The sequence below is a fragment of the Phoca vitulina genome, unplaced genomic scaffold, assembly GCF_004348235.1.
Source record: "Phoca vitulina isolate PV1807 unplaced genomic scaffold, GSC_HSeal_1.0 scaffold4, whole genome shotgun sequence".
Lineage (NCBI taxonomy): Eukaryota > Metazoa > Chordata > Mammalia > Carnivora > Phocidae > Phoca > Phoca vitulina.
The window spans coordinates 8,007,839-8,025,338 of record NW_022589707.1 but is presented as its reverse complement, the minus strand read 5'-3'; the positions used below and the strand labels follow the sequence as shown (position 1 = coordinate 8,025,338).

General features: G+C 43.0%; 2 protein-coding genes and 1 non-coding gene across 3 annotated transcripts in view; all 3 read left to right on the top strand.

Moving 5' to 3' along the window:
• The window catches only part of UBN2 (ubinuclein 2), an 84,993-nt gene extending 79,359 nt beyond the window's left edge, over positions 1-5,634 (top strand). Inside the window, exon 15 of the mRNA XM_032401479.1 lies at positions 5,275-5,634. Within this exon, the coding sequence (XP_032257370.1) occupies positions 5,275-5,313 (39 nt within the window). The 3' untranslated portion in view covers positions 5,314-5,634. The remainder of the gene's footprint in view (positions 1-5,274) is intronic.
• Positions 5,635-12,083: 6,449 nt separating this feature from the next.
• On the top strand, positions 12,084-12,156 carry TRNAR-CCU. Its single transcript has one exon. It is a non-coding gene; the product is annotated as a tRNA-Arg (tRNA).
• On the top strand, positions 12,115-17,246 carry FMC1 (formation of mitochondrial complex V assembly factor 1 homolog). Its single transcript, XM_032401476.1, has 2 exons — positions 12,115-12,922; positions 16,954-17,246. The coding sequence occupies exons 1-2, from the start codon at positions 12,785-12,787 to the stop codon at positions 17,155-17,157; spliced, it is 342 nt and encodes a 113-aa protein (XP_032257367.1). The 5' UTR covers positions 12,115-12,784; the 3' UTR covers positions 17,158-17,246.
• Positions 17,247-17,500: the final 254 nt, after the last annotated feature.

The window sequence follows — 17,500 nt, the reverse complement described above, 5'->3', positions numbered from 1 at the left end:
AAAAAAAAAGTAAAGAGAAACTTCTCTAAAAACTAAAGTCTGTTAAACAAAACAGTAAAGGGAATCTTTTGGTTCATATAACTGAGTAGTCTATAGAGGTAAGCCTGGTATACGTGAAGCTTTATCCAGTGATTCAACGTCATCAGGATCTAGGCCTGTCTCTGCGCTGGCATTCGAAGTGTCAGATTTCACAGATAGCCCTCTGACAACCTCAGGCTGTCCCATCATAGCCAGATGGACACTCCAGCTCCAAACTATATGTATGTGTTGTATGTAGTTTATTTTTGCTTTATCGTACCTCAAATGCAAAGCAATGCATTAATCAGGGGCCTCAATTCATAGCACGTGGTCATCATCACTTAGTACAAGAACTCATTCCCTCACTTTATTATAAATTCAGTTTCTCCTTCCTTCCTTAGTCCCCAGTCTCCTGTGTTTAATAGGTGCCCACTTGATATGTGCCCTTTGCCATCCATGTATACTTCTAAAATAGTGTTATTTCGTGTGTGTACATATTTAATTCATACAAATGGTCTGAGGCTATAAACCGTGCTGTTTCCTACTTTTCTAACTTTTCTTAGATTTGTCTGTGTTGCTATGTGGACATCCTGTGTGTTGCTTATCGCTGCATAGTATTCCACACTATATATCGACCACAGTTTACATATCTCTTTCTCTGGAGGTAGACACCTAGATTGCCTCCAATTTCTTATTACCGCAAGAAAGGCTATGGGTAGTCTTCTGCAAGTTGCCTGTTCATCTCTGCTCATTATTCAATTGCACTTAATCTTTTTGTTGTAGATAATAAATCTCTTATCAGTTTTGGATGTTTTTGATATTTTTGTCTGTAACCTCTTTTAACTTTGTCAATGACATCCTATATTGAACAGAAAATCTTAATTTTTAATAGTCAAATTGATCCATTTGTCTATATGTATGTGTTGAGGGGTTTGTTAGGAGATATTTCCCTCCCCCTAGGTCACAAAGATATCCTCCTACACTTTCTTCTGTTAACTTTATAGTTTTAAATTTTATCTATAAGGGATTTCTGGGTACTTTACAATTGTTGCTTTTATGAATGGTATGCTATTATCCATTATATACTCTAATGGTGTTTACTGGTATCAAGGAATGCTACTGATTTCTGAAAGTTGAGTTTGTGTTCAACAACTTTGCTAAACTCTCTTATTCAAATAACTCATTTGATTATTTTATTAGCTTTTCAATGGAGATGATCATATAATCTACAAAAAATGACAGGGGTGCCTGCTGTCTCAGTCAGAAGAGTGTACGATCTCGGGGTTGTGAGTTCAAGCCCCATATTAGGTGTAGAGATTGCTCAAATAAGTAAATAAATAAACTAAAAAAAAAAAAAAAATGACAGTATAATCTCCCATCCCAATTCTTTTACTTTTGTCTTATCTTAGAGCATTAAAATGGTCCTTTAATACAGTATTAAACAGTAGTGGTGAAAGCAACATCTTTGTTCCTTTGTTCCTTATCTCAATTTTCTCCATTAAGTGTGGTGTTTATTCTAGATTTTTGGTATATAGTTTTTATGAAGTTAAAAAAGTTCTATTCCTAATTTTCTGGGACTGTTGATCATAAGTATGAGTTGGATTGTATCAGGTGCTTTCCCTATAACACCAACAACATGATCAACACCTCCAGAAAATTTCTTAGAAATGTATTCATAATTCTTATAATCTTTGATGTATCTTTGTTTTCCTCTTTCATTCTTGGTTTTGTTTATATGCATCACTCCCTTTTTCTTCTTCAGTCTTGCCAGTCTTATTCAACCTTCAGTCTTACTAATTTTTCAAGGAGCCATGCATTTTATTGGGTACGTAAATGTTCATTATGGTTATATCTTTTTGATCTAGTTTTTTCCACCAATATTTAATGTCGCTCATTTTTCTTTATGATGTGTTTTGCCCTAATGTTGTTTGATATCCCAGGTATCTATATTCTGAATAATATTCCACTGTATGAATATATCATTTTTTATTTATCCATTTATCAGGCCATTTGCACATTTTGGATAGTATGAATAATGCTGCTATGAACATTTTTGTACCGTAGTCCCCCCTTATCCAAGTGGCATATGTTCCAAGACCCCCAGGGGACGCCTGAAACCATGGAGAGTACTGAACCCTATATATGTTTTTTCCTACATACATACCGATGATAAAGGTTAATTTATAAATTAGGCACAATAAGAGATTATCAATAATAACTAATAATAAAATAGAACAATTATAACAATATACTGTAATAGAAGTTATGTGAATGTGGTCTCTTTCTCTCAAAAATACTATATTGTACTCACCCTTCTTGTGATGATATGAAACAATAAAATGCCTACATGATGAGATGAAGTGAGGTGAATGACACAGGCGTTATAATGTAGCGTTAGGCTACTACCCACCTTCTGACCATGCCAAAAGGGAGATCATCTGCTTCCAGACCATGGCTGACCATGGGTAACCGAAATTGCAGATCAGGGGGACTACTGTACAAGTTTTTGTGTGGATGTATGTTTTCACTTCTCTTAGGTATGTACCTAGGTGTGGAACTGCTGGGTCATATGGAAACTCTCTGTTCAACTTTTTGAGGAACCACGAAACTGTTTCCCACAGTAGCTGAAACATTTTGCCTTTCTGCTAGCAATATAGAAGAGCTTAAATTTCTCTGCGTCCTTGCGAACACTTGTTATTTTCCATTTTTTGATGAGAGCTATTGCAGTAGGTATAAAGTGATACTCATCCTTTTAATTTGCATTTCCCTAATGACTCATGGTGTTGAGTATCTTTTCATGTGCTTACTAAGTACTTAGTATATTAGTATAATTATAGTAGATACTAAGTATACTAAGTGTAAAAGTACTTCTTCAAGGAGAGTTTCCAAAGAGACTTTGTGCTGTAACCTTTCTAAGGCCTTGCAAGTCTGAACTTATCATTTTTACATCCTCACATTTATAGAATAGTTTAGCTGGATATAATATTCTAAGTTATTTTCCTTCATCACTTAGAAGATATGGCTTGATTGCTTTTTTGTCTCCAGTGTTTGTTAGAAAAACTAATGTCAATCAAATTCTTATTCTTTTGTGGACTAACTGCTCCTTCTCTCTAGCTTTTAGAATTTTGTTTTTGCCTTTGATGTTCTTAAATTTCACTATAATGTGTCAAAGTTTTGTTTTGCCATATTTATTCTGTTTGGTGCTCCATGAGACCTATGTAATGGAATCTTTTTTATCTTTAATTTTTTAAGTTCTTATGATTTCTGTAAATATTCTCTTTCCTAAATCCATTTTCTCTCTTTCTGGGACACATATTATACAGATATTTACATTATCATCACCATCATCATCATCATCATCATCTCTTAAATGTTCTTTCATATTCTCCATCTCTTTCCAGTACCTTCTGGGAAAATTCCTTGAGCTGATCTGGATCATTATTCATTTTTCAGCTATGTAGCCATTCTTGTTTATATCTAATCTATTGGGTTTATTCACTATTACATATATCGTACCCAGTATTTCCATTTGGTTCTTTATAGCTGCTTATTTGTTAAAATTGTCCTCCTATCTTGGGAAAGATCTTTATTATGCTTATTTTAAGTTCCTGATTTGCCTTGTTCCATTCTGGTTTATCTAGTACAGTTTGTTCCAGTTATTGTCTCTTTTGGTGTGACTCCGCTCCTCAAGTATCTGATTATTTTCACTTGTGAGCTTGTTTTTTCCAGGGTTTATAAACAGCTTTCTTAGCTGGGGATGTCTACTAAGGGGAGAGGCCAAGGTGGGGCCCTAGAATGTGTTTTTAAGAACCAGGCTGGGAGCCTCAGAGGGCATGTCCCAGAGCCAAGTCCCAGGCACCAGAGTCAGATCTTGACCCAAACTGTGGCTCTAGTCTTGTGGTTATTGTTTTCTGCTAACTTGCTCAGAGTGGCTTATTTCTGTATGTTCGGTGATTTTTTTTTTATTATATATCTCTGCACTTTGTAACTTCAGCTATGGGCATTCTTTGAGGCCTAGATTTAAAGTATGTCCCTCTAAAGAGTATTTGAGTTAGCTTTTTCCAGGCTCCTTAGGAACATTATCAACCCACGACCACGTCAAACTAAATGTTAGTTTAAGGATTTCAGGGCCTCAGAGACAGGATGAATTTCAACCACAAATGCATGTGACTGGTTACTGCTGGTGGTTAGGAACTCTCACAGAAGGTTCTCCACCATGCTATCCCACCCTGAGCTGAGATTAAAACAGAAAGGTCTTGGGGCGCCTGGCTGGCTCAGTCGGTAGAGCATGTGACTCTCAATCTCAGGGTTGTGAGTTCGAGATGTTGGGTGGGTGGAGAGATTTTTTAAAAGATAAAATCTTAAAAAGAAAAAAAAAAAACAAAAACGGGAAATTCTCTTCTTAGTGAGGTCAGGGATATTTTTTTCATTCCCACCAATGAGGTCAATTTTGGGGGTTCCATCATTTTGTAAGAGTTTTTTAATAATTTTTTAAAAAGATTTTATTTATTTATTTGAGAGAGAGAGCAGGAGCAGGGGGAGGGGTTAGGGGAGGGGCAGGCTCCCCACTGAGCAGGGAGCCCAATGAGGGACTCGATCCCAGGACCCTGGGATCATGACCTGAGCCAAACGCTTAACCGACTGAGCCACCCAGGTGCCCCAATTTTGTAAGAGTTTTTGATCTGTCCTCCCCCCATGCAGATCTGAGGCTTTCTTTCCTTCTGACGGCCTACGGCAAATTGAAATCCAGACTCTAGGCCACCAGGGATCGACATATCTCTTCAGGGCGAATGTTGCTGTCAGTGCTCACTTTCCTATTCCTCCTCCTTTGTCACCTCTGGCTATTCTGGCTCTTTTACTGTCAGCTCTGTCATGCTTTGAAAAAGTGGTTTTTTGTGTGTTTGTTAAAATCCCACCCAGCGCTTATGGTGTTTTATATTGCACATCTCTCTTTCTCTGCACATCTCATCTTTCATAATGTCAAAAACAAAAGTCCTATATATATTTTGTATAAAATAGTTTATATGTAAATACATAATATGTACATATTAATATTTAATATAAAATTATAATACATATGCTATTTAGTATTCAATTCTATATTAACTGTACATCCACAGTCCGGCTCATAAGTCAGAGGACTGCTTGTCATCTGCAGTGCACCAGGGTGTCCTGATGAAAGGACAGGTGTTCCATGAGGAGGAGGGGTTGACAGTGGTAACTTCATTTACTAAAATAGGACTCTTTCTGTGTCAGTTTCACCAGAAACCCCAAAGGCTGAGAACCAAACAATAGGCGCCAAGTCTGTCCTCGTTCTAAAGGGAGGAGGAGCTGGTCGCCTCTGAGGTGCAGGCTGAGAGATTGTGAGATGGATCCTGGGGCGCACTAGCTCGATGCTGGGAAGGATGAGCTTGGCATCCGGCCCCGGCGAGGTCACAGAATGTGAGAGGATTTCTGTGGACGTAGTTGGCAGGATGCTGGATGTTTCCCCGTCTTCCCAAGCAGGAGAGGGTGGGGGCGCTTCCTCTCTGCCTCATGCCAGAGGAGGGGGCACTTCAAGAGGACCATTGGAAGAGCCTGACACATCCTGTGGAGTTTGAGGGACACGGGGACCGGTGTCTGGCTCCCTCCTAAAAACCTACAGACACACTGTCGGGCGGCTAGCTCCTTGAGAAGACAGAAGAGGAGAGAAGGCTGCGTTCGGAATGGCTTGCATGCCCAAAGCTCCTGAGTTCTGTGGGCCTCATGTGGTTCTCAAGAAAGGGAGCCAGGTTTGGTCATTTTAAGAAGGCATCCAGCTGAAGGAAATCTCTGGAGGGTTGAGATGACCTCAGTGGCAGGGAGGCTGGGGTAGGAATCCTAAGGAACTAGAGAAGGCACGACCTACAGGGGAACTTCGGGTGAGAGATCCCCAAGATGGACAGAGTCTTGAGAGCCCATGAGAAAGCAACCCTGGAATCTGCCCCTCCCAGAGGACACCAGCACCAGATCACCCCTCTGCCCGAGTAAGGACAGCAGGCCCAGAACTGCAGCCGCTGGGAAGAGGGAGTGTGTGAGAATTCCGAATGACGCTGACCATGACCCCCATTCTCCCTCCGATCGCCAGGCTGGGGAAGGGGAGAAGTGTGAAATTAACTGGCATTTGAAGTTGTAATAGATGACTGGAGGGGACTTGTCAGCGCCCAGGAAAAGAGACACGGATTGGACTTTTTTAAAAACCAAAGATAAAAGGCTAATCGTCCTGCTCTCTCTTGGAATAGCTGTGTGAACCACCCACAATTTCATGCTGGCGAGGAAGAATTCAGCCAGGAGGTTCTCCAGCCGAGCCGAAAGGAATAAATTGTTGCTCTCTGCCTGCATCTAGCAAGTCAGCTTGCTTGTTACTAGTCACATTTCCTTCCGAGTATCATAATGTACTGTAGTTTATACGCTATAGGAGGTTGTCGGTTACATTAATTTGATTAAGAGTAATACCTTTATAGAAGGAACTACTACGTAATGCAAAGTAGCCATGAAAATCCTGTAAACAACCAAGAGAGGGAGCAATTATCTTGTTGCAAAGTATTTACAAGAGTTGTCAAACTTAAAAATTAATGGCTATTTTTCTTTTACAAAAGAGGCAAGTGTTTCTTAATTGCTCTCCTTTTCTGTGATGACGAGAGGCTATCAGGAGGTTAGGATGCTGCTGTGGGGTCCACAGTCTGGTCTTTGTCAGCCAGCGTTCATTCCCACAGCCATCTGAGCTACTCTATCTCTCCGTGGTACAGGGACCGGAATTCTGGAAACGACATCTCCCAAACTCCTTTGCCTTCAAGGTTCTGGGTGCGCTTTCTTTCTGCCAGTGTATGCATGTGAGATTTTGTAGGTGGGAGGGAAAAGTGGTATTATTTGTTTCTCTGGCAGCACCTACCAAAATGGGTAGGTCACAGTAGACTTCAAGTTCTGCCCTAGGCTCTAGGTGATCTGTGAGCCCCCCACCTCGGTCCTTGGCGCAGCACTGATCAGCAGTGGGGGTTCCCTGCATTTTTCTGACCTGGGTGACAGCTCCAACCTCCTAGTAACTGCTTAGAACTGCTGAAACGTGGTGGCAACTTCCCCAAACTCCTCCAGTCCTTCTAAACGTGCCCTAAGCATCTCAGTGCCCTGTTTGCTTGGAAGGCATGCAGTGGGTTCTCTTTTGCTGACTGACCCCTGAGGGTCACAGCACCTACCTAGCTGGTATTGTGAAAGAAATGAACATGCTTAATGGGTCCCTTTTAAGTTAAGAGTAATTTTTTAAAGCTACAAATGAAACATTAACTGCCCTTTTTAAAAGAAACTCATGCTATGAAGAGAGAAATTTGAAAATCGGTCTTTAGAAATATTTATCACTATGTGATTCTGTTGCCCAAAATAATGTGTTAAACCAACATTTTCAAAATACTGAAACGTACTGAATTACATTGTTTTCAATAAAATAAACAACAATCTTTCTTTACTGAGAGAAATTAGGACTTTTTTTTTTACCGTTAGTGAATAAAATAAAGATATTTTCCAAATATTGTATGTTTTGTTTTTAAAAACAGCCTTTTAATTCTATTTTGTGCATTTTTTTAACGTATGTACTACATTGATTCAGTAGTACATGAATATAGTTTAAAAATAAATGCAGGGACGGCTGGGTGGCTCAGTCGTTGGGGGTCTGCCTTCGGCTCGGGTCATGATCCCAGGGTCCTGGGATGGAGTCCCACGTCGGGCTCCTTGCTCGGTGGGGAGCCTGCTTCTCCCTCTCCCTCTGCTGCTCCCCCTGCTTGTGCGCTCTCTCTGACAAATGAATAAATAAAAATCTTAAAAAAAAAATGCAAACACTTATGGGGGAGGCATAAGATTTTTACCGCTATGGACACACAATCAAAAAAGTTTAGAGGGGCACCTGGCTGGCTCAGTCAGTGAGCTCAAGCCCCATGTTGGGTGTAGAGTTTAAATAAGTAAATAATAAAATTACCCTCATTAAAAAATGAGAAATCACCGCTTTCGGACACACATCTATAGTATCACAACTGATGGAAACCAGTGCCTATGCATGTATATTCTCCCAGATACACCCTCTTTCATTAGTCCTGGCTCTCTCCCACCAAAAACTCCCCCAGATTCCCATGTGACTGGCCAGGTAGCCAAGTCACTGCTGTAGTTGCAGAGTTAAGACTGAACCCTCTGGGTCTGTTCCTGCAGTTTCACTGGGCATAGAAAACTTGTCCCAAAACTCCTCCTCGTCCCTCACAGAGCCTGAAGGACAGAATGGTGGCCTCATGATGGTTGGAGAATGGAGGTTGGGTCTCTCTACTTAAAAGTACGGGCACTGTCCCACCCTGACACATGCACACACACCCAAGCTCAAGATGCTGGATCCCTCACATCAGCTGGATCTCTGCTCAAAATGTCACCAAATCATTAAGGACATCGCTGAACATATATTAAGCAGCAGGTTGCAATCCACTGCCCCCAGCTTTACTTTTCTCCATAGCACTCACCACCGGTTGATAAATTTGATGTTTGATTTGATTACTGTCTGTCTTTCTAGAATGGAAACTTCATGAGTATAGAAGTTTTACGTATTCTGCTTGCTTTTGCTTCCCTAGCATCTGGAAGAGTGCTTGACTCATGGCAGATGCTCAATAAAAATTCACTGAGTGATCAAATAGTTGCTTTCCTAGCCACCCTTGACCAAAAACATAGGAACACGGCCCAGCCTGTAAAGTGCTCTGGGACATCATCGTTCACACATTTGCAATCCTAGGTTAATATAAGGCCAACAGAAGGGGTTTGTTTGAGAAACTGCTTTTAACTTGATTGCTAACATTTAAAAGTTAGGGCATTTCTGGGGCGCCTGGGTGGCTCAGTCGGTTAAGCGGCTGCCTTCGGCTCAGGTCATGATCCCAGGGTCCTGGGATCAAGCCCCGCATCGGGCTCCCTGCTCGGTGGGAAGCCTGCTTCTCCCTCTCCCACTCCCCCTGCTTGTGTTCCCTCTCTCGCTGTCTCTCTCTGTCAAATAAATAAATAAAATCTTAAAAAAAAAAAAAAAAGTTTGGGCATTTCTTAAAAATGCTGGATTTATAACTATTGAAAAGTCAGCGGCTCGGGCAACACTGGCAATACATTCTTACTTCGCAACATTGAGATTGAGCTGAAAAGCAGCTAGCTCCTTTGCAGCAGGTAGGAGCCCACCTGGCCCGTTTACTCTTGTATTACCTGCCTGGTCTCTGCTGTAGGGTTTTGAGTTTCTAGCCTTGCAACTAGGAACCTAAAGATTTTCTAAAGCTGCAAAATTGAGAAATTTGGCTAAATTGTCACCCACGAACTTTTTCAGACTGATTTGCTGTTTTGTTGTTGCAGAGTAATTCCAGAATTGCGTGGAATTATTCCCAAACAATAGCCATCTTATCATCTTTAATGATTCTTTGCGTAAACTGGGTTTAGCTGAGCAATTCTCTGCTCCGTCTGACGTTGGCAGAGACTGTGGTCTTCTGGAAGTGCCGCCGGATTGGGACATTCAAGATGGTTTACTCCCAAGGCTGGCAACTGGTGCTGTCAGCGGAGAGCTCACGTGGGGGCTAGCTCAGTAGTCCTCCATAGGCCTTGGGGATTTCACAGCATGGTAGCTCGGTAAGACGCAGGAAGTGAAAGTTGCCAGTTTTAAGGCCTGGTCTTCTATGGATGGCCTAGAATGTCACTTCTGCTATATTCTATCGGTCAAACTAGTCACAAGGCCAGCTCAGATTCAAGAGGGGGAGGGGCGGGTGGGATGGGAAATGAGCTTCAGCTCTTGATGTAAGTAGCAACGTACGTATACAAAGAGAAGACTGTTGGAAGGCCATCTTTGGAGGCTAGTGGCTACATACAGCTAACATTTCATGATTATTTACTCTTTCTTAGTGTGAGAATGGCTTAGAGCAGAACAAGAGAGTCTCTTGGCCATTCAGTAAAAAGGAATTCAGAATTACTTATTACTCCATACCACAACATACCAAGTTATCGAAGACCCATTTCCAATAAATTCTCCTACTTCCTCAGAGCTGGCTTAAATTTGCTACATCTTAGAAAGCTGGTTAAACAAATTTATATTGTTAAACAACAAAAATTCAGCTAAATTTGAAAGATCTAATGGGCTTTATTAATCAAGGCATGAATCAGGTAGCATCCCATCCAGCGAGTATAGGGGAGCTCCAAAGGGCTACAGAAAAGGAAAGGCTTTTTAAAGGTAGAAATCGTTGAAAAAAGGAAATTATTAGCTAAGAATCCATTGTTTCAAGCAATGCCGCCTTCCTGAGGGGAACGGAAGGAAAAACGGAAGGAGTCTATCAATTTCCTAGTGCTGACCAGGAAATTTCCCTAGTGACTGGTTATAGGTTCCACTTCTAGGGGGTTCTAACTGCAGTCAGGTTAGGTGTTAATTCTTGGTTTACTGACTTGGGGTCTTAACCTAAGTGAGGCCATTTTCAGCCTGCGGTTTTCTCGTTAACAATATTAAGAAGAGAATAACTGATAACATTCTCCCCAACCACTACTGTAGATGTGTCTTTTAAAATCAGATACTTGTGAATTAGAGGTTGATCAGTATTTTATGAATGTCACAGGGAGAGATTAATTCATTCACATTAAGTCATTCTAGTCTGGTTTCCTCTAATGTCGATTCTGGAAGTGTCAGGATTCCAGCCAGACTATGAACCGTTACCCTGAAGTTGGCCACAGCTAGAGCTGGGGGACCCTGACAGGGACCCAGGAGGAAGGAGCTGCTAAAAGTGGGAATTCAGGGGCGCCTGGCTGGCTCAGTCGGTTGAGTATCTGCCTTAGGCTCGGGTCATGACCTCAGGGTCCTGGGATTGAGTCCCCCATGGGGCTCCGCGCTCAGCGGGGAGCCTGCTTCTCCCTCTTCCTCTGCCCCTTCCCTCCACCATCTCTCGCAAATGAATGAATAAAATCTTTGAAAAGGAAAAAAAAGTGGGACTTCAGGAGTCTGAGCAGTTGCATCCTGGCTCATGGGGAAGATGGTGGAGTGGAGACACAGGTAACCTACTTGTAAAAGGTAAGATTAACATGTAATCTAGAGGACCTCGAGGAGCTCAGAGGTGAAATGAATCATTTTAACTTTACCATATTGCCCACAAAGGCCTAGGGCAGTGTCTGACCTAGACTTCCCGAGGAAACTGGAAGCCCAAAAGGTAAATAGCAATATTAACACAAGGTTAAACCTCAGGCGGAGGGAATTAACAGAGTGGAGAAGACATGAGAGAAGCTGGGACACCTGGAGCAGAGGGTGTGCGGAAACGAGGAGAGATACAGGCAAGGGTCCCGTAGTCTCAGGGGCAAGGGGGAGCCACTGCGAGATTTTAAACGAGGAGTTAAGGTCGCTGATACTCAGAAGTGACTTATCCAAGTTGCACAATTAGGAAGAGAACCAGAAAAAGAGCTTCTAATTATTTCTAATTAACTAATTCCTAGTGAATTTATAAATTCCCGCTGTCCCACGTTTATCTCCGACCCGGCAATTCCGAACATAACGTACACGCCCCTAACTCGCCAATGGCTCTGCGGAAATGGCCTCAGCGCTCCAACCGGAAACAGAAAATGACCGATGAGGACGCCACCTAACGGCGGGCAGGAGGCAAGCTAAATCCGGAAAGCCGCTACACCGGAAGGGGCCGGCTGTTTCCGGTAAAAATCCGACACCTCAGAAGCTCAGAGGGCGAGTCTCCGAGATTCGGCCAGTGTACCCAGCGCCCTCCGCTCGGCGACATCGCACGCCCACCTTTGCGCAGGCGCGGAGGCTACCGGGCAGGCAAACGCGTACGCAAAACCGTGCGCGCGCCCGTTCTCCGTCCGGCGCATCGGTGCTGTTTCGAGGGTAAAGACTTTGGAGCAGGAACGCGGAGTCTTGTTCTCTGAACTACAACTCCCAGCATGCCTCACCCCTCATATTGGTACTAGATGTGGTTTCTCAGGATAGGTTAAAAGGGGATTTAAGTGACGATGACGTACCAAAGAGGAAAAAAAATTGAATACGTTGCTGGAGGGCCTCGCTCACAGAAGCCCCAGTGGCCTAATGGATAAGGCATTGGCCTCCTAAGCCAGGGATTGTGGGTTCGAGTCCCATCTGGGGTGATTAGGTTTTTGCATTGAAAATGACTTTGCCGTTCTTAAAGAACTACACCGAAATATGCTAACTTAATTTTACTTTTTTTTAAAAAATGGGAAGGATATGTGTGGTATTCCTAGGTGATGGGCTACAGTTTGAGAGAATAAGAATACACCATTTCCTTCTTCCGAGTCGTACACTGCCGTCAGATTTCTGGGAAGTCAGTACTTTGAATTCTGCTATCCCCTCTAGATACCAAAACATATCTTTAGTGTTCTGTTTCAAATCAACACCTACTCCCGCCAGGCGCACTTATTCTCGAGACTCAGCGGTCAGCTAATGACGTTTTAAATGACGCAGTCAGCAAAGAACCTCTCCCTTAGCCCAGCCTTTCTCAGACTTTCTCGAGGACCTGGTGAGTCAGTTACACTCGGCTTTCGTTTGCTTCTCTCTTAACTCCTTAGGGTGCCTCTCGGTGTTTGATTAGTAAGGCTCCGCAGAGACGGGAAGTGAGATATTCCACTGTTCTGCGTTCGATGGGGGGACGTAGCAGTCTGGGTCCGATCGTACCATTTAGCGGCTGGGCTCGGGGGGAGGGGAGGGAGTTGGAGGGGCGTAGGGCGCCATTGGGCACCACGCTCCGAGGACGGGAAAATGGCGGCCCTAGGGTCCCCGGCGCGCACTTTACGAGGCCTTCTACGGGAATTGCGCTACATGAACGAGGCCATGGGCCGACCCTATCGTGACACCGCGGCCTATCGGTACCTCGTGAAGGCTTTCCGTGCACATCGGGTACGGAAGCCCGAGTCCGGTGCTGCAGCGTCCCTTCCACGGGGAGGGGGAGGGGGTGGGATCTGGGCAGGGGTAGGGAGCGTTGGGCCTCAGCGCCTGCATTTCTGTAACCGACCCTCCCGCCCAGCCCTGGTTCTGGCCAAACAAATCCAGGCCCTAGGCCCTGGTCTGTGGCTCAAGCCCAGGAACTAAGGAGCAGGACAGCAAAGTTGTCGTGGGATGGAGTCGTCCCGAGGATTTCATTGGCTGGTCTTTTGCAGGTGCGGAGGAGAAAGATCAGAGTGAAATCGAGGAGATGGGGGAAAGTAAGAGATACACTTGATGGAGAGTGTAGAGTTACTATCTACAGCATCTGTCCACCATTCTCTTCGCCCTTCCTCTAGTAGTTACTCTGAAAACCAATTTTTGAGGCAGAAAAGAGAACTGTAATGAGGAATATTAAGAACTTGGCAGGAACTGTGTTTTACTTTTACTTATGTTGTATCTCATACCCCACTTAAGGAAATGGTGCCTTGTAGAGCTGAACTAGAAACCTGTAATGAGATTGTGCTGTCACAACATTAACGTGATATCTGACCAGATACATTTTTTCCTTATGTAGCAGATAAATTTGAACATATGGGAGGCCATCCTTGGGAAATTCTTATGCGAAATCCACACTCCATATTCCCCTTAGGCAAGAGCAGGTGGAAGCGGTTTTATTTTTCAAGTGGGGCAACTGAGGCTCAGGGACACTGACCTGTGCGAGTACTTGTATAGGAACAACTGGAACCTCAGTTCCCAGATAGGGGTCTTCCATTTAATTGTTGCCTTTGGAGTTACGGATCGGGCTTCGAAGGAATTTGAAAGCAATCTCTGAAATACACGTTGGAGAGTCACTTTGGGCTGTAGGGTAGGAAGCTTACTGTCTTTTGAGCAATGTGGGAAAAAGAACCAGCATCTTGTTGAATCTTTGAGCCATGGAAGTTGGAGTGTAATATTTTAGAACTAAAATTCAAAAAAAATTTTTTTTAAGATTTTATTTATTTATTTGACAGAGAGAGACCCACAGCGAGAGAGGGAACGAACACAAGCAGGGGGAGTGGGAGAGGGAGAAGCAGGCTTCCCGCGGAGCAGAGAGCCCGATGTGGGGCTCGATCCCAGGACCCTGGGATCGTGACCTGAGCCGAAGGCAGACGCTTAACGACTGAGCCACCCAGGCGCCCCTAAAATTCAAAATTTTTAAATTTATGTATTTTATTGAGTAAACTCTATGCCCAACATGGGGCTGAAATTCAAAAATTTTCTTTTTTCTTAAGATTTATTTATTAGAGAGAGAGTGGGCAAGGGGCAGAGGAAGAGGGAGAGGGCAAGAATCTCAATGGACTCCATGCTAAATGTGGAGCCGCCACCAGGCTTGATCCTAGGACCCCGAGATCATGACCTGAGGTGAAAAACCAAGAGTCTAATGCCTAATGGACTGAGCCACCCAGTCGCCTCCAAAATTCAAAAAATTTTAAAAGGCCAAAATGTTAGGGACTTTTAGGAACTTGGCTAAAATTATGGATAAGATGCACCTGAGTCCTGTCTTTTAGGAAGCTTGCAGTCCAACTGAGGAGCCATACAGCAAAGCACTTAGAATAAGTGCTAAGAGAATAAACAATAGGTGATCCTCGTATAAAGAAGTAGTGGGATTTCAGGAGGAAAGTCAAGGGTCAGGCGTGGGGCAGAGAGAGAGGGAGAAGCAGACACACCCCCCCCCCCCCCACCCCGAGCAGGCAGCCCAATGCAGGACTTGATCCCAGGATCCTGGGATTATGACCTGAGCTGAAGCAGATGCTTAACTGACTGAGCCACCCAGGCACCTTCATTCTAAGATTTTTAAGGTGACAGGATTATAGTTGTACCTTATGGAGGCAATATTATTGCCCTTGAGAGAGGCTTGGTAATGGCTCTCAAATTCCTTGGAAATACATTTGAAATTCATGCTACAAATTCCAGAAACACCATTCTGTAGAATGCATATGAGGCTATGGGGAAGGCTTTCTGTTTCTGCTGGCGCAGAGCTAACTCAGTAACCATCTATGCCCATTTTCTTTATCTTTTTAAGATTTTATTTTTTGACAGAGACAGTGAGAGAGGGAACACAAGCAGGAGGAGTGGGAGAGGGAGAAGCAGGCTTCCCACTGAGCGGGGAGCCCGATGGAGGGCTCGATCCCAGGACCCTGGGATCATGACCTGAGCCGTAGGCAGATGCTCAACGACTGAGCCACCCAGGTGCCCCTCTTTATCTTTTCTTAAACTGAAGGGGTTCATTTAGGGAGGAACCTCTGCTTTCTCCTTAGAGAAAATACAGTTTTCTTTTACCCTTTTTTTTTTAAGATTTATTTATTTGAGAGAAAGAGACACGGCACGAGCAGGAGGGGCAGAGGGAGAGGAAGAGATCTCAAGCCGACTCCGCACAGAGTGGCACTCTATCCCAGGACCCTGAGATCATGACCTGAGCTGAAACCAAGAGTCGGATACTTAACCGACTGAGCCACCTAGGCGCCCTGAGTTTTCTTTTTCATTTGATCTCTTTTGGTCTCTAGTTATTCATTTACTGTGTATATTGTTGACCCTTCTCTCCTGACTCATGATTCAGGCTCAGCTGAATCAAGATCCATATTCTCCTGTCCTACACTAAAGTAGAATTCCTGTTTCAAATCCTATCAATTGGGCTTATATAATAGACATGGATATTACCATTTGTTGTTTGACATTGGTGTTGGTTGCTCATAAATTTTTAATTATAAAAAGTTAAATGATTAAAGCAGATGAATTCTTTTTTTTTTTTTTAAGATTTTATTTATTTGACAGAGAGAGACACAGCGAGAGAGGGAACACAAGCAGGGAGAGTGGGAGAGGGAGAAGCAGGCTTCCCGCTGAGCAGGGAGCCCGATGTGGGGCTCGATCCCAGGACCCTGGGATCATGACCTGAGCTGAAGGCAGACGCTTAACGACTGAGCCACCCAGGTGCCCCAAGCAGATGAATTCTTTTTTTGAGCAGTTTGAGTGCCATTTTTACTATGTGATCTGCACATCTTTGTGTGTGTGTGATCTTCAGATCTTAAACCACACTTTCTAGTTTTCAGATTCTAACCCTACATATTGAAATAAAGAAAGGTGAAAGAAAGGGGTTTGCATAGGCCCTGGTGCCCAGAGATTAATCTGCAGTTAGATATACACAGGGCTCCTTAAGTCACTTGAAGCATGCACACATCTCGGTTTCACCTTTTCTGCTCTCTGCTCACAACCTCAGAACACAAAACTAGTCAAGTAAAGGACAGTGTACTAAATCTGGAAATTATGATGAAGAGAAAACAAGGTTTGGAGTCATTGGGGACTTCTGAATGGATAGTTTCCAGCTACTTATAGTCATCAGACTCTGGATTTTTCAGATGGATAAGTACATTGAAAGCAAGTATAATTAAGTAATATTAATATATGCATATTACTTTTATATATAAAACCTTCATTTTGTTACTGTTGAGGACAAAGCTATTATTTTTCAGACAAAATGGTTTTACTTTTCATTGAAAGACATATACAACATTAACCAAAGTCAGAAATATAAAAAGCAGACTTTCATTTGTTTGAAGGGGAGAAAGTTCTAGATTTTATTCCTTAGGCGACATTAATGATTATAGTTCCTCATCTCTGTCAGTAACCAACCACTAAAGCCTCTCTGGGCTTTGGTTTCCTCATTTGTAAAACATTTGCAAGACAAGGGAGTTGAAATGACTTTTTTTTTTGGGATTAAAATCTGAGGACACTCAATGAAACTCTTCAGGGATACTCCTTGTGCAATTCCTCTTCAATTAATTGGAGGTCAGCTTTCCCAATCACCACCAACTACAGGGTGCCTCTACGTATGTAATTAGTATATACATATACATATTTATATTTCCTCTGTACAGTTTACTTTCATTCTAGAGAATGCTTATGAAATCTGTGTGGCCCTGTAGCTTAGCTGGGCTGCTAATAAAGTATGTGCCCTTGCTGTTTTCTAGGTTACCAGTGAGAAGCTGTGCAGAGCCCAACATGAGCTTCATTTCCAAGCTGCCACCTATCTCTGCCTCCTACGCAGCATTCGAGAACACGTGGCCCTTCATCAGGAATTTCATGGCAAGGGTGAGCGCTCAGTGGAGGAGTCTGCTGGCTTAGTGGGTCTCAAGTTACCCCAGCAGCCTGGAGGGAAGGGCTGGGAGCCATGAGAATGGAGAGAGTCCTTGGATGCTGCCATCATACAAGAATTTCATCATCTTTCAATATGTATTTATCATTAAACTTTTATTTAAGTTTAGGGTTTTTCTCTAATTTTGTTGACTGTTTCTTAGGGAGGTTTCATCCTTTCAGTGAGTTTACTGAACTTCTTGTATTAGGCTGATTGATGCTCTTGATCTACTTTTAAAACTCTATTATTTTAAAAGTATACAAACTTACTGTTTTAAGTAACTCAAATGATATAGAATATAAAATAAAGGTGTCTTTTTTCTTTTCCTTTGTCCCTCCCCTATTGCATCCCCATTACCAGGTGGTTAACTGTTGCTAACAGTT